Consider the following 21,938-nt stretch of genomic DNA (forward strand, 5'->3'; position numbering starts at 1 on the left):
TTTATTAATTTATTTATTTATTTAGTTATATGTATTTATTTTTAAAGGGACTGACTTCAAATGCAAGTGTGATGCACTTCACAACTAGTGTGGTACTTGAGAGTGACTTTGAACTCTCCCTGAGTACAATAGCCAAATAGTGAAGAAATAGACAAGGGTGAATTTAATAGAGCTGCTGAAGAGCAGGAGGAGGAAGAGGAGTGGGGCTGGTGAGAAAGTTGTGGAAAAAAGTTCAAAGATTCAGACAAACATTCTCTATAACATGTTGAGTTGGAGAATGAAAGGAGAAACCTTTGTGTTTGATCTTTGATGTAATGTTCCCATCAAAAAACCACAAGAAGGAAAAGAAGGGAAACACAGGAAATATAACAGCGCGCGCGGAACTGGATCAGAATAGAATAAAAAAAAAAAGAAAGAAACTCTCTCTCCTGTGTATCACTCACTACGCATCACCCTCAGCTCTCCAACTTCTTGAATAAATAATTACCACAAAATGAGCACACTGTTCTGCCATACCACAAGGGCAAAGCTAACAATTCAAAGCACCACATTTTGTGTCGCGCTTGTCCTGCATATAGTGTATGTGGTTTGTTAACCTTGTAACAAAGCTACAGTCAAATAACGCTCAGTGAAGTGCCCTATAGGAGACGCAGGCGTTTGAATTTTTTTAGTTGATCATACTGCGATCAAATATGAGTAGTAAAAACACACACACTTTGTATCTGTTGTCTCCAGCTGTCCCTTATTTTCCCGCAGACTCTCTTCTCCATACACTCCTCCTGCTTCTCTCTCTGGACAGATTGATTTCTGTCACGGTGAAAATCACTCTTTTTTTCTTTTTTCTTTTTACACTCCTCTCCAAACCGCACCCACTGATCAATTTTTTTTTTCACACTGTGTAAACATTCATTGAGCCATGTGTTTGGAAATGTCATCGCCGCTCCGGCCATTGGGTGGGCCATACATATTTCATCTCGTCTGACACCTGTTCGATTTTGTGTCAGGCGGCAATGCTATGTCTTGTCACTTGGAGAAGAAGCCATGAAAAATTAACCATGCAGACTTTCTGAAAGTTTCATATCCAATCTCACACACCTGTAAATTGGAAACCTCAGACCAAGAAACTACATTCTGTTGCTGACATGCAGGTTATAGTTTTCTTTGCCTTTTTGGTTGCATTTTCCTTTTTTTTATTGTGTTTGTGCTGCCTGTGACTGATTCTTTCTTTTTTCCTTTTCACTAGTTTGATTTAGCTTTAATCTGTCTTCTGTGACTATCTGAACAACAAAACAAAACGTTTTTAATGATTTTTATAAAAGAAAATTAACACTTATCTGACTCTGTGTTTTGCATAAATTAGCAGCATTTCATAAACTGAAGCATGTTGTTTCTCACAGAAAACATGATCAAGTACACTGGAAGCCCCGACAGCCTTCGTACCCGTACTCCTATGATCACCCCCGACCTGGAGAGTGGGGTGAAGGTTTGGCACTTGGTTAAGAACCACGAGCACGGAGACCAGAAAGAGGGCGACCGCGGGAGCAAGATGGTCTCTGAGATCTACCTGACAAGACTTCTGGCCACCAAGGTTAGCAATCTATGTTTAGGAGAGACACTAATCTGTGAGGACCTACTGTGCTAACCTCTAGGTCCATATTTTTGTTCTTCGTCTCTACTAGAGTAGCTTTGCATGAATCACTGGCCAAATAATCATTATTTATATTATATTGGGCTTTGGTGCAGCCCATCCTTTTATCCACTGTTTTTAAAAAAAAGATGTTTTAACTTCCTTTTAAGTTATCTTTATTCTGATTAGCTGCCCCTCACAAACAAAGACTGAACAGCTGGTGGGTGGGGTACAGTGCTCACAGACAGAGCTGCGTTTCTGTAATGACCACATTAGGGATATCCTCTCTCATTAACTCAAATAAACTTTCCCTATGTTTAATTTGAAGAGAAAAATCAGAAAAGCATAATAGGTCTCCTTTATCTAGCAACTTGCTCAATTTAGCCAATACTACGCGCACAATTTATATGATCAAACCAGACAAAATAAAGTTATCCAACTCAGCAGTAGCATCTTTAACCGAAGCAGTTCAGCAGGTGAAAGGCTAAAAGGTCACTCCATCTTTTACCCCGTGTTATAATAACGAATAAAATCCCTCGCTGTATTTAAATATTCATGTTTACTTTGGATGAGTCATCTCAGTGGAAAAGATTATTCAAATGTATTCCTCTATCCCCTCAGGTGAGAACGAGAAAATGGATATTTCTGTTTGTTTTTCTTTTTTCATTACTGTTGCATTGATGCAGCAGCATATCAAAAAGGGTAAAGAAGAAAAGACCGATGAAACCAGTGAAGGTTTTTCTGTTATAAAAAAAAAAAAAAAATTATCAGGCAAATATAGAAATGACTATAAAATTGGTCTCTTTGAATGCGTCTTGCGACAATGGCCCCTAAGAAGGAAAAAAAAAAATACAGTTAATTTGGTTTGGAGGAAAATGTGACTTTGATCCAACAGCTGAATGCAAATGAACAATCCACTCTTAAAGCACCTTGTCCCTCTTCCCCCCAACACCAATACACCCTTTCTATCAGACTCACACAGCCATATGGGGAGGGTAAAAGAAAGTGGGAGGCTGTGAGCTGAAAATGTTTAGGATGTGTTTTTTTTTTAAATTCACCAGCACTTCCACTTTTCATCTTCTGAATGTCTTTGTTTAGCTGTTAACACAGAGAACATAAACCGAGTTCAATATATGCAATATAAATGAAAAGTGTCAGGAGTCTAAAGTGGAGTGTCTCAAACACACCGGTAGCACATCCATTAAACAGGCACAGAGGGAAGAAGCAGGATGATCATCCTTTATGGAACATGTTGGCTAATGAGCAGGAACATGGAACTAATTTGGTTGTGCCAATTCCAACTTGTCTTTGAAATAGTACATCTAGATAATAGGCAAACAAATCCTCTTTTTTTGCCGCTGCTGTTTTTGTCTTTATGAAAGCGTGTTTGCTTTCCGGTGAACAACAGCCTCTACAACCACAAAAGCATTTACAGCAATAAGAAACCCTTTCCAGTTATATTTATTTATCTCGATCTAAGCTCAAAATCTAAACACAAATGATTTAAACTAATGATACGCTGCTCGTTCTGTTGTTCATATTGATACCGAACACATCATTAAGATATTTGCAATGTAGGGTGGAAAAAGTTTATGCTTAACATTAAAACAGTACACGTTATCATCCCATCTACCAATCCCACTATAGATCTGCAAAACAGAATCTCATTTTTTATTATCAGGAATTGTTGATTTGCATTTAGCTGGGCAGATTAAACAAGTTATCTCAGGGAGTTAAGATACTTATCTGTCCACAGTTAGACAAATTGCCTATAATTTGAGGCGATTTAGCCTGCAAGTGGGCACCCAGCTAAGATGAATTCACAGTGGAGTAATAGACGAGAAACCCAGAGTAACAGCTATAAGCTTAAAGGATTTATTGTAGCTGTTAAACAGAAGTTTAACGTACACATACCACGGTCGCTCTGCTGAAAAGATTACCAAAGAGTACCTTAATTCTCTACCGTGCTACACTGGAAGGTGTTTAGGAGCTATGGCTGAATTGTGCAGGATCAATGTAGGGCACTACAAACACTGCAGAAAACAAAATTACATATCAGCTTGACATCATCCCAGTACTGAGCATAGTAATCATCATAATTTTGGTGGGGTTTTTGGGGTTTCTTCGCTTCCTCTGCACCTGGACAGCTTGCCATGATCTGGAGGAAGACTTATTCCCAAGTTTAGCATGGCAACTCATAGGCCCATCCAAAGGTCTTATAGTAGAATCTCGCACATTTACATAATACCATACAACTTGAAACACTGATGTCTGCCTTTTTGAGTAGATATATCACCGTGACTGTCTAATAGATTTATTCAGTCATTGTTATTGGACTGTCTTTATCTTGCAATATAAAGCACCTTGGGGGAACTATTTCGCCCTATATAGAGCTGGGCGATAGAACGATAACGATATGTATCGCGATATAACTTTTACTCGATAGAGAAATTAAGCTATCGCGATAGACCTCGCCGCTCTTGTCCTCAAAAAAACAAAAAAAAAAAAAACAAAGGTCAGCCGATCCAAATGAAGTAGCGCAGAGCCGAACCAATCACAGCCGCAGCGTCACGTCGCGTGACTTGTTACGTACAGCACAAGTGCCAAGCCGCACGTGTGTTTGTTTGGGAAGCAGCCAGCGGGTAATGGAGGAAATGAGTGTGCCGACTAGAAAAATCAACCGAGCGTGACCGAAGAGAAAACAGATGATGGTTCCAACGCCGGAGAGATTGTCGAACGGAAGAGCCATAGAAGTTCCGTAGTGTGACGGTATTTCGGCTATTTCAAGTCTGACAAAAAATAGAGTAGCGTGCACTGTAAATTGTGCCGACAGCAAGTCTGGAAATACAATAAACTGGTGCATGCGTCACACTGTGCGCCACGTTATTGTTTCGGTGAAATGAATTTCTACAATACTGTTAATTCTACTCTCTGCAGTGTTTAAATGCTTACATATACACACAGTTACTGTCCCTCCACACATACGACTCGGTTCTGCTTCTATGCCGCAGCTTTGTTTACTTTTTCCCACCGAGGCTTCTAGACTTCTGATTGGCCAACATTTCTGCACGGTTAGGAATCTAGCGCCACCTGCTGCTTTGGCATGTTCATAGCAGCGTTTTCCTTCATTTCTGCCTTTATGTGTGGACGGGATTATTTTTTTAAAACGAAAACGGAAAATCTCCGTTTTCAAAAATACCCGTGTACGTGTGGACGTAGCCTCAGTCTCTGACTGGAAGCGCTAATTCGTCATTCGGCTTTTGTCAGACTAAAGTAACTGTTAAAACTGTTTGAAAAGCTAAGCTATACAACAAGGAGAGATTGAGAATTTCCTTTTAGTTCTCAGTTTATTTGATATTGACAAAAGTTAGTCAGTTTTGTCTGTTCTTCTGTAAAACAAACTAAGATTTATTTTTAGAATTAATATTTTGTTTCTAAGTGGAATTGACAATTTAGTCTGTTTCGTTTGTTCTATTTTGAAACTTAAACGCTTTAGCGGCTGCCTTTTGTGTAGTTTGCAATATTTGCCTTTATTTATCTGAAAAAGTCTCATGTTCCTTAAGTACATCTACCCTGTTGAACTTATTATGGGAAATAAATATTTAAATAAAAACAAGCTGCTGATTATTTCACATTTTACTTGTGAGCAACGGCACATTTAAATCTTACAAATATAGTTATTTGGCTTATATCGTGATAGATATCGTTATCGCCTGAAATGAAAAAAACATATCGTGATATGAAAAAATCTCATATCGCCCAGCTCTAGCCCTATATAAATACAATTGAATTGACAAAGACAAAGGTTAGTATGTGATTATTTACCATATTTCGTTTGTCTCTACCTTGACTTGGAATACTACACTTAATGTACATTCTGTACATTCACTAGCATACAATGCTACTACTGCACATTCACATAATGTTCTTCCTCTCTCCCCCCCTTTTTTGCACAAGTTGAGGAGCGTGTCAGGTTACATTTCAATGTGTGTTATACCTGCATAACTATGCATGTGACGAATAAAGAATCTTGAACTAGTGATACCACATACTTATAGTCAGTACACTTAAAGTTGCAGTCAGTTGTTTTTTGAGGTCATTTAATACTAAATACTAAAAAAAATAATATTTTGCTCATACTTATACATTGATTAGTGGGTAATTACCTTCCATCCATCCATCTTCTTCTACTTATCCGCGGCCGTGTCGCAGGGGCAGCAGCCTAAGCAGAGAAGCCCAGACCTCCCTCTCCCCAGCCACCTCCTCCAGCTTGTCTGGGGGAACACCAAGGAGTTCCTGGGCCAGCTGAGAGATATAATCTCTCCGGGGTGTCCTGGGTCTGATCTGGGCCTCCTCCCGGTGGGACATGCCTGTAACACCTCAACCAGGAGGCGCCCAGGAGGCATCCTTGTCAGATGCCTGAACCACCTCAACTGGCTCCTTTCGATGTGGAGGAGCAGCGGCTCTACTTGAGCCCCTCCTGGATACCTAAACTTCTCACCCTATCTCTAAGGGAGAGGCCAGCCAGCCTTCAGAGGAAGCTGATTTCCGCCGCTTCTGTATCTGCGATCTCATTCTTTCAGTCACTACCCACAGCTCGTGACCATAGGTGAGGGTAGGGATGCAGATCGACCTGTAAATGGAGCGCTTTGCTTTTATACTCAGCTCTCTTTTCACCACCGGTACAGCGTCCGCATCACTGCAGCTACAGCAGCGACTGCACCGTCTGTCAATCTCCCGCTCCCTTCTCTGGATGATGTAGTTGGCTTCATCGGGTGATGGCCTCCAGCTCGCTCTGGAACGGTTCGCAGCCGAGTGTGAAGCGGTGGGAATGAGAATCAGCACCTGCAAATCTGAGGCCATGGCCCTCAGCTGGAAACGGGTGGAGTGCCCACTCCGGGCGAGAGACAAGTTCCTGCCCCAAGTGGAGGACTTTAAGTATCTCGGGGTCTTGTTCACGAGTGTGTACTTGCATCTTCCAAAACGTATTTTCACAAACTTCATGAATGAATTCATTAAGAATACATACAAGCAGACGCTGGTTTGTTGAAGATGAACAGCTGATTAAAAGCTAACGTAATGCCACCTTTAAGGCCATGCTTATGTCCTAAAAATAACACCATTGTTCTGATAAACCAATTAAGTAGATTCCCACATCGTATGAGACCAAAGTGCCCAAGTTCAACAATGTTAGCGCCACTTTGAAGAAAGTTTGACTAACACTGGCTGACTCATCAACTCCTTACACAGAGTTAATAGATATACACATCAGGAGAGGGAAACACTTGCTGACAGCATACACTCACTACAGTTAAACAGTGACCAGAGTTGTTAGTCCTACAGCGGCCACCGTAGCACCGCAGGATTATGCAGTAGAACTGGGAGGTGTATGAAAACGGGTGACTAAAAATCTGCAATCTGCTGACATTTAGTGGTGAGATTCTACACACCGGAAAACCAACAAGTCTGGTGATCAGTTAACAGGGAAAGAGAGGCGCAATAGTGACTGTGAAGTGCAGGGCATATGAAAGAAATTAATAAACAAACTACAGATCCCAGAATGGGATGAGGCAGGAAAAACAAAGCAGCTATCGTCATGACACATACTGTATAGTTCTCCACACACCTTCACACATGAACACGTCGCCTCTCAGCCTCTGTGAGTCGCTCCATTTTCCTGCCATTATCTCGTTCCTGAGTGCAGGAAGGTGGCTTCTGACTACGGACAGCGCATCGTCTTTCCAGATGGATTGTTTTTGAGAAATAACCAGTTTATCTTGGCTGGCCATCTCTCTTGCTGAGAAATGATTGGGCAGACAGGCAGTGTAATTGACTGTGTTTGGCTTTCACCTTACCAATAAATACCTCTCCTTGGCAACGCCACTCACATCTCTCATATTAGCTCCATCAGTGACACTCTTGAGTGTGGGTACAGGACGTGTTCACGTGTGTGGACTGGTGCAGGGAAGGACTGCATTTTCCCTCCACTTGTACACTTGAGAGTGTGTGTGTGCGCGCCTGTCTCAGCCTCCCTGTTTCATTGCTATCCCCAACGTCGCTTTCCTTGCATTTCAATGCGGAGGCAGATGGCATCAAAACATCCAGATGACACATTGTGTTTAGAGTGCAGTCTAATGACAGGGTAGATGGTCGTGGGGGGGTTATGTTGGCAGTTTCAGCTCCACCAGGGACCAAGAGAACCCTGTGATGATGACAGTGTTGATAGTGGTGCACCCCTTGAGATCGAGGATGACGTAAAATGTCACAGCCTAAGCACTAGTAGGCACATACACAGATTTCACTGTCTCTGCACACATGTACCCGATAGGCCTTCCCTTAGCAACTAGGAAGGCACGTGGGCTTGATATAGAGATGTGATACCGTCTGCATAGAAAAATGGTAAGCTGCCGGGAATGTGGGCCACATTAGAATTATAGCCATGATTGTCGAACTAACAGGATTCCCTCCTCCCATTCTCCCCTTCTATCTCTCCTGACTCTGTGATTTGGTCACCCGCTCCACCCAAATTGGATTTTTATTTGCCAATGCCTGTACACACCTCATCTGCCACACTCAATGGCCTCTTCTTCTGATAGGAAACTTGTGTGGTTTCATTTCCATCTCTGGCTCTCGCCTTTTTCCCGTGCATCCCATCAGCTCATTCTTTACAAGAGGATTAGATTCTCTCACTCTCTGTCTCTCTTCTCCTCCTCCTTCTTAAAGTCACCAACATTAAATCAAATTAGGGTCAATGGTGCAGTGTGGGAGCTAATCCGGCAGCACAAAGAGGCTTAGGAGATGCGCCTCCTGTTCCTAGATATTATTAAAAGTCAGCTGTGAAATAACAATTTCCCCCATCAAAGCTGCAAGCAGATTTAAGGGCAGGGTCTGTGAGATATGAGTCAGACACATAAACATCGGCGCTGGGAGAGAAAGTGTCGTGCACTGCACAACTCAAACTGACACAGAAACAAATATACATATTAATGGCATTTCTGCTACTGTTAGTGAAGTTTTGAAAAATGAGAGAATGACTGAATCTTTGTAACTCTCCTCTCCTTGCTCTGTAGGGTACGCTACAGAAGTTTGTGGATGACCTGTTTGAGACCATCTTTAGCACAGCCCATCGAGGCAGCGCTCTGCCACTGGCCATCAAATATATGTTTGACTTCCTGGATGAGCAGGCCGACAAACACAACATCCATGACCCGCATGTCCGACACACATGGAAGAGCAACTGGTGAGTATCTGAATCTAAATATGCTGTGGGTGCTGATATGGAAATATGCATACACACCAAGTAATTGGTGTCAAGCGCACAGAATGGGAATGTTTAAGACTCCTTAAACAGTTATTTGGATCATTGATGGGCATTTTGATTTTTAAAAGTACTACAGGCACTCTGGCATTGCCTGGGTATTGCCCTGTCAGAGCCAAGTTTCACAATACGCCTCTTCCTTTCCTAATATCCATTAACCACAGGGGTGTGTAATCTTCATTAAAGCCAACCACAAGGGGCTAATCCAATTGGCTGCCAAGACTCTCCATCTATTATCATGGATAACTGGGCCAAAAAAAAAAAATTCCTGTCACTGTGGAATTCTCTAAAGTGACAGATGTTCACTCCCGGGTGCAGAAGTACACCTCTAAATTAATATCTGCTGATTAATTTATACCATATTGACCTGTGAGTCCACCTTAAAAGGTTGGCTGGGGTTAAATAACTGACAGTGCCCTGGAATGGGGTGAGCAGAGGAATGAAAAGGTGAAGAAAAGGAAGTGAACACAGTGGGAGTTAAATGCACACTAATATCTCATTAGCCTCATAGCCTCTGCCAAGATCCCAGCATGCATCACTCAACCCAAGGCCCAGGAGAACCACAGATATTGGAGGAAAAATTTATGTGTATCGAGGGACGAATAGACATAAAGGAATGGGTAGGGAGAGGCTGAAGGAAAATATTATTTACTTTATCTTATGAGCCTAATTTTAGGGTTTTTCTCTGTGTTACCGGGCCAGTCACAGTGTGTGTTAAGTGTTCTGAGAAGTCGACGTGCTTCTCCCCATTAGACTTTCACTGTAGGGCTATAAATAAAGCACAATTTATCATAGCACAGCCTGAGAAAAAGCCACTGAGACTGAGCACAGTTTGTGCTGATGCCACCACAAATACCTTCTCAGTGTGGAACGTGCGTATGATTGTGCCCTTAAGCACCTCCCCGCGCGTGCATATGCATAACCTCATGACCTCATCTTAAAAGACTGCAATCTTGGCTTCAACAGAAGCCTTCGTTTTGTCTCATGGTAGAAAATAATAATGTCAGTGTCCCTTCCAAGCTGAGCCCCCATCCCATTAAACCTGTCAGTTCCACAGTTATTGTACACGCCATTAACTTCAACTGCAGCAGGAGCCCCTATATTCTACTACTACCCCCACCTTGAGGGTTCCCTTCCTTCTGTGTCCCCTGATATAACCTAACTTATGTTAGATCCTTCAGCCTTATACCATTGTCATATCATGCCAGTGTATTTGTTGCTATAGCTTACCAGTCAACCGTTTTGTTTTTTTTATTAGACGAATGTTTAGAAGTTTGCGAAATCTATACTGAAATCAGATTGTGAACCACTATTTTCCCCCATTCAGTGAGAAAATTTTCATAATTTTTCTAAAATAAAAGCAGACAGTTGCTTTGGCATGATTAATGCTGACCACGTTTCCATACACCCTAAAGACCTGAAAGTGACCTTAATGTATCGCTGAACTTTTATAGTCCAAGTCCTTTATATCAAAGCAAGACTATCAAAAAGAAAAAAAAATACTATGCCTTTCTATACCTCTATGATGCTGCTACACTACATTTTAAAATGTGCATTGAGCAGTGTGCAAAGTGCACAGTGCTAAATATGAGTGTAAATGACCACCAAGATATATTCAGATCAAACCAAACTGCAAAAGGCATGTTGTAAACACTATAAAACCTAATTATCATTTGTCCTGCACATCTTAACGGCTGAAATAGCCTTTAGATATGTAGATATTAGTTCTTCAAGCATTTTCTTGTGCTTGACTGTCAACAGAGATGCATAGTAACTTTGCCTATGCCTATGACGTGGTTGGTGGCACACCTTGCAGAATCACGACAGATGATTAAGGCAAATGTACTAGGTGTGGACAGTTTAACAGTTTAAACTTCTTTTTCAGCAGTTTTACTTCTTTTTGAAATAAACTGTATTTTCATGGTGCAAAGTTAAATTTAGTTAAACTGTTAGTTTTGTATGTATTGTGTGACAGAGTTGTAACATGTTTTGTATGTGTGTACAGTCAGTATGTGCGTACATGAGTCACTGGCTCCCAGAGCATCTCCAGATGGTATCTTTTGGATTAGTGGCAGTGTGTTAGTGTCCGCTCTCATCCTCACTCCTCTGTATTTGGTCCGCGTGTGTCCGTCTATATGCGCTGCATTTTGGGATGGAACAGACAGAATTTTAATTATTGTGCAAAACTGCCACATACACCCCTCTTTTCTGCCATCATACTGCAACGGAATCCTACTCAGATTGCTTACTACTACCACTGTGGCAGACCTAAGTATAAGGTGCCAATCACAGGAATAAAATAGCACAGTTTTGCTTACTTAGGCCCTGACTGGAACCAAACTCAGTCAGGTCACCTTTATAAAGCTGTTAATTCCAAATTTAGCTCACTGCATGTCTATGCCATAATGGCACCAGTGAGATGTTGTACATCACAACATCTGTGATTCTTTTCCTGCCAATGGTAAGCTAATTCATTAGGCCCATTCCACAAAATGGGCAGAACCATCCTAAAATTGCAGATGCAAAGGGCTGCATGAGGTGGTTTTCAGGGACCACAAGGGGGACTTAGCTGTTTGCAGGTGTTGTTAGGTACCAGTGTTAAAGTGTGGATGCATTCAAAAAATAAGAGAAAAGCAACTAGTTAGAATCACATTTGTTCTGGTCACATTTTGCCTTTAGAACAGAAATAATTCTCCTATTTACATCTGCCCAGTTTTGGTAAAGATGCTGTCTAAACTGTTGCTTATTTTGCTTGCTTAATTATACAGTTTTGTTTTTTAAACTATATCACACCCTTTTATCAGTTTGAAATGACTGCACTTTCAAGTGATGAATCAGTGGGCCCTTTTCTTACTCTGCCAGCATAAAATCTTTAGGATATGAGATGCCCTTGATCTTGGCAGCTGATATTTAACCTAATCCCTAACCAAAAGGACCGATCATGACCATCATTCAGATTCCTAAAGCTACTCAGCAGGAGTAAACTCAGATTTGCCTATTTTCAATGGATAAGGCATACTTATTATGGTGGTAATTTTGCACACACAAAATTGTGCAAAATCTCATCATCTTAGAATCCATTGCCCCATTGAAACGCCAGCTTGTCAACAATCAAGACAGCACAGCAGCCGTGTTAATATTCCTTTGATCCCTGCACCTAATCCCACTAGATTTTTTGCTTAGATTAATTTTGAAGTCATAATGCTGAGTCTTTCCTCATTCTGAGTTTAAATCCTCTTTTGTTACATTACAGCTGAATATCTTTGTGGGTGGTTGTACTAGAATAAATGCTCAGTGGATTGTTGAGGAACATTGGCGGTACTTTAAATGAATGTGTTTCAGGTTTTGTTTTTGGTTTTTTTTTTACATTTTATACTCTTTTTCTCCTACACGCAGAAACTTCTGTGTAGCGTAGACTGCAGCAGTGTCTGTTGATTTTTGTCACATCAGCTAAAAGCGCAGAGCCCAGAGAAAAGTAAAGATACAGAGATCCAAGTAACACTCAGCTTTTTCTTAATACCACCTGAGCCCCTTTCACAGCAATACACAGATAAAGCTGGCCCTATATCTATTCATTTTGGCAGAAACAAGCCCTGCAAATAAACAGACTTGTGTATTTTTATTATTCCTGACAGGCACAAAATAGGACCCACTTGCACAAAAAAGGCAATATGAACTGTGTCACTGCGCGGCCCCCAGCGAGGACCCCTGGACACTGCGAGGAAAAAAATGAGAGCCAGCCACCACCTGGTTTTAAAGATAAAGGCTTTATTGAATTGAGCACACACATCAAATAGAGCACATCAGCAACAGCAGGGCCTGTGTACTAGCTTTGCAAAGTGAATGAATCCTCGTCCCTTCTGGTGAATAATATGTTCATGCCTATTGACTAGCTGGCTGTAGCAAATTTGAAAACGGCATTTAGGGACTTAATCTCAGAGCAGCTCAACCGGACATAGGCTGTTGTTTTACTTCACACTCTTTGTTCGCCCATTTGAATGGCTATTCAAGCATTCTGTCACCGAGACAGAACTGAACAATCACTGCAAAACTCTTTTTTTTTTTTTTCCCCCACAGGAAGCCTAACAGACTACATTAGTTAGCATGACTCAGTTTTAGATTTTATTAAGAGACTACCTTTATTTATTTATTTTACAGGTGAAAGGAATTATATTAAAGAATTTCATATTGTTGTGTCCAGAATTGGAAATATCAAGATTGGGAAAATTAAAAGGAATTTAAAGAAAACAGCAACAAACAATTATTTATCAGGGAATGAAAAGTTAAAGTGCAAAAGCTGCATGAGTTTGAGTTTGATACTAAACTACTTTTTGTTCTCTTTTCCCTCTCTGACAGCCTACCTCTGCGTTTCTGGGTGAATGTGATTAAAAACCCCCAGTTTGTGTTTGACATCCATAAGAGCAGCATCACAGACGCCTGTCTGTCTGTGGTGGCCCAGACTTTCATGGACTCCTGCTCCACCTCAGAGCACCGCCTTGGGAAAGACTCACCCTCCAACAAGCTGCTTTATGCCAAGGACATCCCCAGCTACAAGAGCTGGGTGGAGAGGTAAGCTGTCAAGAAAAGCGCATGTGCATACACACCAATTACTGGATAGATGAAGAGAGAAAGAACCATCAGAAAACCTGCATTAAGCGTGTTTCATTCCAGCACACACAATGCGACTGTAGCAATGTGATCTATGAGCTGTGAAACCCAATCCAAATTACAATGCAGTGGGAATAGATGGGAGTGCCCAGGGCATAAGATCTACAGGACATAGGAGCCAGTGTGTGTGAGTAGGGGGGAGAGAAAAAAAAAAAATCAAGGGAAGCATTTTTGAGAGTTGCAGGCAGCAGAAGCCGGTAATTTGTTAAAATGGAAGTTTTATTAAATTTATTTGTCAGCAGGGGAGGCAAAGAGGTCCTGAATAAAAGATGGGGTACTGTGAAGTGGTTCCGAGTATTTATGTGGCTGTAGCGTTGTTGCAAAGCAAGCCTCAGGATGAGAATATATGTGCAGTGCTTGAATGGGTGGAACCAAATGAGGGGATTCAGGCTCGGGATTGTGTGGCTCTCTCTGGTCTCCTATAAGCGATGCATAAAAAAGATATGCGTGGACAGAATAGAGCAGCTGCTACTGTGAGGGGAAAATGCTGGTTGCATGTTTTGTTTTTTAATAACTGCATATAAACAGGGAATGCCTGGTATCACAGAATGGCGTCAGTGTATTTTGTACTTTTACAAATGATTCTTTCAAATCAGTGATTACTGCAAAGTGAAACTGTCTTAATCTTTTTTAAAGAGCCACACTAATGGTCAAAAGTGGATCTTATGCCGTTTCACTTTACTGTCCAAAGTGCCACAGCAAGGGATTTACAGGTCAGAAAGAAACTGATCACTGTAGAGGTTCAGACGAGATATCCTACTGTTCTCTGTCTCCCTCCTCCTCTATCTTGGTTAGAAAGAGAGGACGCTGCTTTAGCTGGTTAGCAGGCCAGTGGATATCTCCATCCCTTGAAATCAGTGTGTCTCGCTCAGTACTACCCTGCTGAGACTTTGCTTGAAACACCACTTCAGCCACTAATAAATTACATAAGACAACAACTGCATTCAGCACTTCCATGCTATGCAGCTGGGCAGAGCCACGATATCCCAAAGCTTTTTACTTGCTACAATATGTTGATGTTATTAAAAAGGTGTTGTGAAGTGAAGCAGACCCGTGAGCTCCTGCCACCTGCTCTGAATTTGATGTGGGAGTTGAAGGTCTCCAGACAATGACAAATCCATCACACCTGTCATTACATTATTTGTATACAAGACTGCTTGCATATAAATCTATACCTTTAAAAGTATGGAATACGTGTGGTGGTTTTTCCTTTAACGGCTTTTAAACTTCAGTAGTAAACGTTACTGTAGAGACATCGGCACTTGCAACAAACTGGATGTTAAATTGGTAAAGCAGTATTTTTATTTCACTTCTGCAAATAATTGACCAACTAATTACTGGTATTTAAAGATTTCAATGAATTAAATTTAAAAAGTTGGTGGTGAAGAAGAATGCCAAAATGGGGTTGATCTCATTAGAGATATACTCACATTTTCCACCTAACACGACAACACTAGTAATGAAAGTGATCGCTGCAAAAGATATTTTGCAACAGCAAAAATGCAAACACTGCAGCAGTCTTTAATCCGCATAATTGTCACACATCAGTTCAGTTTGAGGCTTTCACAATTTCATATTGTGACAGGTTATTTCACATTTCAACAAAGAAACTACTGAACAGCTAGCTTACTTAGTAAAAAGTAACCTAACTGTACTGGCTGGGCCTACAGCTATCTTGTGATTTATACAATGAAGACTTTAATTTTGCTTTCCATACATACCTTAATATGTAAATAAGCAGCTTTAATCAACACAGTTGATATGGGCAACACAGCTGCTGCTGACAGTGACTGATTGCCTTTAGCTCAGTGCGGCGTGTGTGAGTATACTGTATGCTGCTGCAGTGTTCCATTTTAAAACATGAGGCCTCTCTGCATCTACAGGTTCCATTTAGGTCACTTTACTATGAAACGTGCTTTTCGTCTCTATGCTCCACGCATTAGTCAGGCATTCATAAACGATGAACTCCGAAGTAAACATCTGTGTAAAAATACATAACTGGGCATATTCTGCTTTCAAAATCATTTAGCACTTTTCCTTTTAGCATCTTTTTTTTTTTTTGCTGCTGTAAACACACCTTAATGCTTTGTATTGTTCCTCCTGCCCTCTCTTCACAGATACTACTCAGACATTAACAAGATGCCAGCGATCAGTGACCAAGACATGAATGCCTACCTGGCAGAGCAGTCGCGGATGCACATGAATGAGTTCAACACCATGAGCTCTCTCAGCGAGATCTACTCCTATGTGGGGAAATACACTGAGGAGGTACGTAATGCTGGGACCTATTACACCTTTGGGCAACACATCAGTGCTGTCGCTAACTAAGGGGGTACTTATAAGAGGCAAATCGTACCACGCCCAGGCATTTAACCCCCAAAAGTCATGAAAAGTCAATGAAAGAACAGATAGTGTATTAAAATGTGGGAAGTAAAAGGGACTACCTGAAGCCAAGAACAGTGAGTGTAGGCCAGCTGGGTACAGTGGGACAGTCAAGCTCAAGCACTCCCCAAATCCAAGCCAGTATATCAATAGCTACAATCAATTTCTATAGTAACACAAATAGTAATTTGCTGGATTTTTAAAGTCCTGTTATGTTGAGTGCTTTTAGTAATAGTGTTGTGTGTCTTTTTCACGGTCACGCCGGCAGATTGTGTGCGCACTGGAGCAGGACGATGCAGCCAGGAAACAGAGGCTGGCCTTTAAGCTGGAGCAGGTGGTGGCCTTCATGAGTCTGGAGAGCTGAGAACCGCACTTCCCAGGGTGCACTGGGAAGAGACCCCGTCAGAAACCGAGCCGTGCCTGAGCGAAGACCTGTCCCCATCTTTTTTCATCATGTGACTTCCTCCCTCAGCCTTTCAGAGATGAATTCTTCCTCTAACTTTTTTTCTGCTTCCTGTTTTTGTTTTTTGTTGTTGTTGTTTTTTTCTTCCCATTCACTCTGCTGCATAGACTAGTTTACCTGAAGTTATGCGAGGGGTGGCCCGGAGCTGAGGTTGGCGTTTCCCACAGTGCAATGTGGGGGATCCCTCAGCTTCACCACAGAGAAGCTTCAAGGGGTGATTGCTTGAAAGCTGGCCATATTGGCAATGTGTCGATCCCCCCTGTTGGAAGGAAAGAGGGGAAAAACATTTTTATGTTGCCTTCAAGAATTTACACCGATAGGTAATTCTTTAAAAACCACAATGTTGGGTGTCCATTTTGTTGAGAACTTTTCAGAATAGGATAGTTAAAATAAAACCATCTCTAGAGTTCAGTTTATTGTAGTTCTATATTAAATATACAGAATCAAGAGGAAGCATCAACACTGATGACTGCAAGCCAAATGAACACCTCTGAAGAAAATTCATGCAAGGATGGTTTGCCAAGTTTACACTGTACCTTCAAGCAAAGCATACATATCCGTGAAATCTGGGGCAAATCCAGGCAAGCCTAGAATGTTCTTGTGTTCTTTAATGTAGCTGGAGTTGTATTTAAGAAAAAGACTGATGGGGGAAGGGAAGGATTATAGCTTCTCTGAACTTTTCCTTTACTGAACCATGATGAACTTTACAAACCAGAGCATCCCCAGCCTATAGCCCTTTGCGACATGCACACATTTTTACCTGGCCCAGCATACATTTAAGAAAGTGCTCATGATTTCTGCTTCCATTTGGCTTATATAGCTACTGCAAAATTAAGCTATTAGATGAAACCCTGGAGCCCCCGCCCAAGTTGGATCCTTTGTAAAAAAAGAAAAAGCACACAACCAACTCTGGAAGACAGTGTTTTGACTGCTACTCCAAACACCAGTAGCAGTCTTTGCCTGGCTCTTGCCACTTCCAACCTTGTGTCGCCGCTGCGACGGTCTATCAAAGCACACACATGCACACAAAACGCACACACACTCAGCAGCTACCCAACATCCTGACTGCCCAGATTTCTACACCAACAATGGAGGACGTAAAGGGAAGAGCTGACTGAAATGCACTGGGTAAGAAACTGCTTGATCAAGAAAAACAAGAATGATTCAATACAGCGTGTGCTACCTAAAGAGGCTCTGTTGTGAGAGTAGCACTTCTTTCCCGGAATGTCCCAAGTTTAAGACTTTTGTGTGAAGAAATCAAATGACACGGACTTAGTTGGTCAGCCAAAAACCAAAGGAGCTTGAAATTTTCAAAAATGGTCAAAAATGTATTTATAAAGTGCCACTGAGGAACTGACAAACAAAGGACTATGTATAAGACAACCACTTCTAAGACAAAAAAAAAAAATATTGTGACTTGAACTTTAAGCAACATGTGTGATTTTTCTGACCTCAGTGTGTCGAGGTGACAGGCTCTGTGGGCGAGGTGATCCGATCCTCCTTTCATCATCCCGGGTCTCTCTGGCTCTCGGCACACCGTTCACCCCCTTTTTCGTCCAGCTCCTGACTTACCAGTTTTTCTGTTTTGCACAAGCATTGGAGATGGTAGCTAGTTGCATACGGCAAAAACCCCAACTCCTGAGTGTGTAACTGTTTGAGGCGCTCTTGTCTGTATTAGTGTAGTTGTCCTCAGTGGCGGCAGGGGGCGGCCTTCTCCAAACCTCAAAAAAAAAAAAAGAGGAAAAAAGAAAAGAAATTAAAAAAAAAAAAAAAAGATCTGATAAAGCAGAGCAAGACGTGAGCATCACGGCAAGATAAACAGAAAATGATGGACATAGATAAGACTTGTTGGATGTGAATCCCCACTATGGGAGAGAGCGATGGAAAGATGGAGGCGCCCTCCGTATATTTTGACCTCTGCCCTTTCTTTTGCCTTGACAACGTGCCCCATGTGGTGATGTGAATGTGTGAAGACCGCCCTAGGTCCACCTTGGGTCCTTTATTGGCTTTTTAAGCGCATGTAAAACGTAAACAATTTAAGAAACTTATTTAAAAAAAAAAAAAGTGAAAAATAAGAAAATTAAGCCTTGCAATGATGATGTGGATGTGTTCTTTTATCTTTCTTTTGCTTGGAAGAATCAAGATGGAAAAAGTGGATTGTTCATGTTATAAAAACTATAACTTTCGTTTAAGGTGGAACCTTTATCCAGACCAGTCCCCCTATGACACAGTCTCGTCCCTATGATTTTTGTGACGTGATAGATGCTAAATAAAGGAGTTACTGTATACCTTTGCATGTTGACCTGTTTGGATGGTATGAAATTGAATTGCCTTGCAAAAAGATATTTAGAGACATCTACAACTGCTAGGGGCTTTTGAAGTCATTTCCAACACAACTGCTCATTTTCTGGATGTCATTTAAAGACAGCATGTACCCCATTTTGGATTTTCTTGTCCCATTTACTGTGTCCTCCATTATAGACCAGCACTCTTTGTGTGTGACAGCTGTGCCGCCTCTGCAGTTTAAATCTGGTCAGGCAGAACATTTGTTCTTTTTATTGGTTTTATTTTTTCCTATTGAAAACTGCGTTAGAGTATTTCATCGTGATAAATGCTCAACTTCCCAGAACAAAAAATCCCTCCTTTACAGTGATGAAGCCTGCCCATTTTTTTTTTTTAAAGAACAGAATATGTGCAGTTATGAAAACAGACGGGTGTGATTAGATGCAGGTTCACGTCCTAAAAAGCAACGAAGGATTGCCTCAATTTGCCAGCGCAAGATGTGAAAATGAACACCAAGAACAAATTAAGTAGGCCTATACCTCTAATTTATCATCCATAGCAGGAGAGGCGCATTAGCTTTATTAGACTTGTGTTTTAGACTGAGTTTAGCAAGTGACTCCTTTTTTTAGAGGGGTCATTGTCTGTTAACAACTTTCTGCAGCTTTTTGAGAGGTGATCAAAAGGTTTTGGGAATTATGTCTTTGTGCATGTTTATCTCTGCAGTGTACACTGGATGTCCTCCACTGCATCTCAAAACCAACCTTTCAAGTTGAGTTTCAATTAGCAGATCTGGAGGAAGTCACAGTAAGGCAAGTCTGGCAAATGTTGAGCGAACAGACTTTGTGTGGCCACAGAACCCCTGCGTTTCGAGTGCACTGCGTGGCACACACCACACTTCAGACAAGGAAAGTCTGAACCCTGAGTTTATATTTAGGATACAGAACCTACTGGAACATTTGTTCCATGCAAGTTTGGGCTCTACTATATACACACTCTGAATGTGCAAATTGGACTTTTGGGATTTCACCTTCAGGGTTATCAGCTAGTGTTAATCATATATGGTTGTTCATCTTCATTTCCAAATTCACAGAACTTTTTGATCACATCTCATGCAGCATACAGAACTTCTATTATTTCAATTTAGGATTAATTTTAGGGACATCCAGGTTTCTGTTCCCAGCTGTGTGTTACTAAATAAGGTGAGAGCCCTTGGCTGTGATTGCAAGTCTGCTCCCCCGGTGTCTCATCCTGTCTTTCATTTCTCCCCCCCTCACCCTGTCACTTCCCGGGCAACAAAGGTCGTCTGGTAGTAGCCACCTAGCGTTGCCAAGAGCACAGATAAAGTTTCCACCTTCAAACGTTTTGTAGGAACTAAAAATGTCCTCCTAGCTCAGTGTTATAGCAGATGTTACACAAACATGCTAGAAAAGACTTTTACTAGATCATATTTGAAAGATAAAGAGTATCTTATTGAGAGATGAAAACGAAACCTGGGGGATATAAGGCGAGCTTCTCTAACTTTGTTATAATTAATTGTATACCTGTGTATGTAAATATAATGCATTCCTATTTTGCAGTCAAGAACAAAATACTATTTGTAATATAGAATAAACTTTATTATGAAACCAAGCATTTCACGAGTCTCGTTGTTCCTTATTGTGCCAGTTTGTGAGAAAAACCTACCTACAGTGCAAGCAAAGTAACACAATTCCATAACAATCAGCTTATAAAGACTACACTGTGTCTTTATGAGCTGGATGGCACTAATTTCCTTTTCAATTCCCTGTGACAGTCGCTACAGGGTATGTTCAGGGACGTAGAGGCCATCGCAAATCCCCCACTGTGGGGTGCCAGACAAAGCAGCAAAGAAAAGCCACACAATAATGCATGACAAAGAGTCAATTGTACTCTGGGATTTCTCATTACTCCCTTGCTGTTGACTTTATACATGCCAGGATACACAAGGGATAGAACTGTACTGTAGCTGCAAGATCTCTCCGATGATAAGAAACACCATCATCTTTAAATCTTTAAAAAAGGTTGTCCACATAATTTTAGACTTTAAGTGTCCAAATTAGTCAAAATATGGATTCATTCATTCAATCAATCCTGCCCACAGTACCATTGGGGAAGATAAAGGAAACCGTGGATCTGGATCTGAATGCAAGTGGCTTCAAGGGTAAACCTCTAAATAAATATGTAAATTTGCATCCAGCAATCATAATGTATCTGAAGACTATCACACAGCAATGACATCCAATTCAGCTAAAGCCATTAACGTCATCATAGAGGCTGACACCGGCTAGCAAAGCATAAAGAAACATCCTTGCCAACTGAGAATTGAGGATGAAAGCTGAGGTACAAAAAGCTGGTTGATCCGTCGTGAGCAGCAGATAGTAGCACTGGATGGAGTCAGGTATTTACGCAAGTAGGTATGCAAATGGCATCCTTAAAAATTATAGTCCTAAGCCACTGTTTTTACATCATTCATTGTTACAATTTAGAATGTAGAGGATTGGTTCTTGAGATATTACATCACATTTTTGAAGCAACATCCTAAGATTCGGTTTATACAATACACAAATACAGTGAGATATACCCCAGACCCGTAATGTATAAAAATAAAACATGAGAACACAAACAGTATCCTATTAACTGAAAAATTACTTGTACTATAAAAGTGACAGGGCATAAAAACTGTATGAATGAGAACAGAAAATGGTGATAGAATAAAAAAGATTATTCGAGAAGGAAGTACACAACAAAACAGAGCAAATGTATTTTGTTGTCTTAAGGTTCTAGAGACCAAGAAGGGGATATTTCCTGCATCTTATTGGAACTAAAGATCTATGTGGGACCAGAAAAGGTCTCAAAACAGAAGGAGAAATGATGAAAGTTTTTAATGAGCCTAGTGAAATTGCCTCAAAAGATTCAGGCCTCAACCAGCTGAACAGTTCAGACATCAAACGGAAGAGAGAGAAAAAACATGTCATCACCTTAAAGTTAAAAAAGAAAATCCTACATCTGCATCTTGCCAAATTTGTTAGTTTTCTAATTCCGCATTCCAAGCTGGATTTTTTTTTTTTAATGTGGAAACTGGCTAATAGTGAATTTTCCAACTAATGTGCAACTCTGGCTTACTGGACCTGGACCTCTCATTGTATTTGGCTGCAAGTCAGCCTATTAACTTTGCCAAC

General features: G+C 41.0%; 1 protein-coding gene across 1 annotated transcript in view; it reads left to right on the forward strand.

Annotated features, from left to right (window-relative positions):
- Positions 1–18,267, forward strand: part of plxna4 (plexin A4) — a 261,846-nt gene extending 243,579 nt beyond the window's left edge. Inside the window, exons 28-32 of the mRNA XM_085387521.1 lie at positions 1,398–1,588; positions 8,698–8,867; positions 13,302–13,514; positions 15,731–15,881; positions 16,264–18,267. Of these exons, the coding sequence (XP_085243647.1) occupies positions 1,398–1,588; positions 8,698–8,867; positions 13,302–13,514; positions 15,731–15,881; positions 16,264–16,359 (821 nt within the window). The 3' untranslated portion in view covers positions 16,360–18,267. The remainder of the gene's footprint in view (positions 1–1,397; positions 1,589–8,697; positions 8,868–13,301; positions 13,515–15,730; positions 15,882–16,263) is intronic.
- Positions 18,268–21,938: the final 3,671 nt, after the last annotated feature.

Source organism: Rhamphochromis longiceps, linkage group LG17, assembly GCF_057381845.1.
Source record: "Rhamphochromis longiceps isolate RC_006_pf linkage group LG17, R_longiceps_female_GT1.1, whole genome shotgun sequence".
In the NCBI taxonomy this organism is placed as follows: Eukaryota; Metazoa; Chordata; class Actinopteri; order Cichliformes; family Cichlidae; genus Rhamphochromis; species Rhamphochromis longiceps.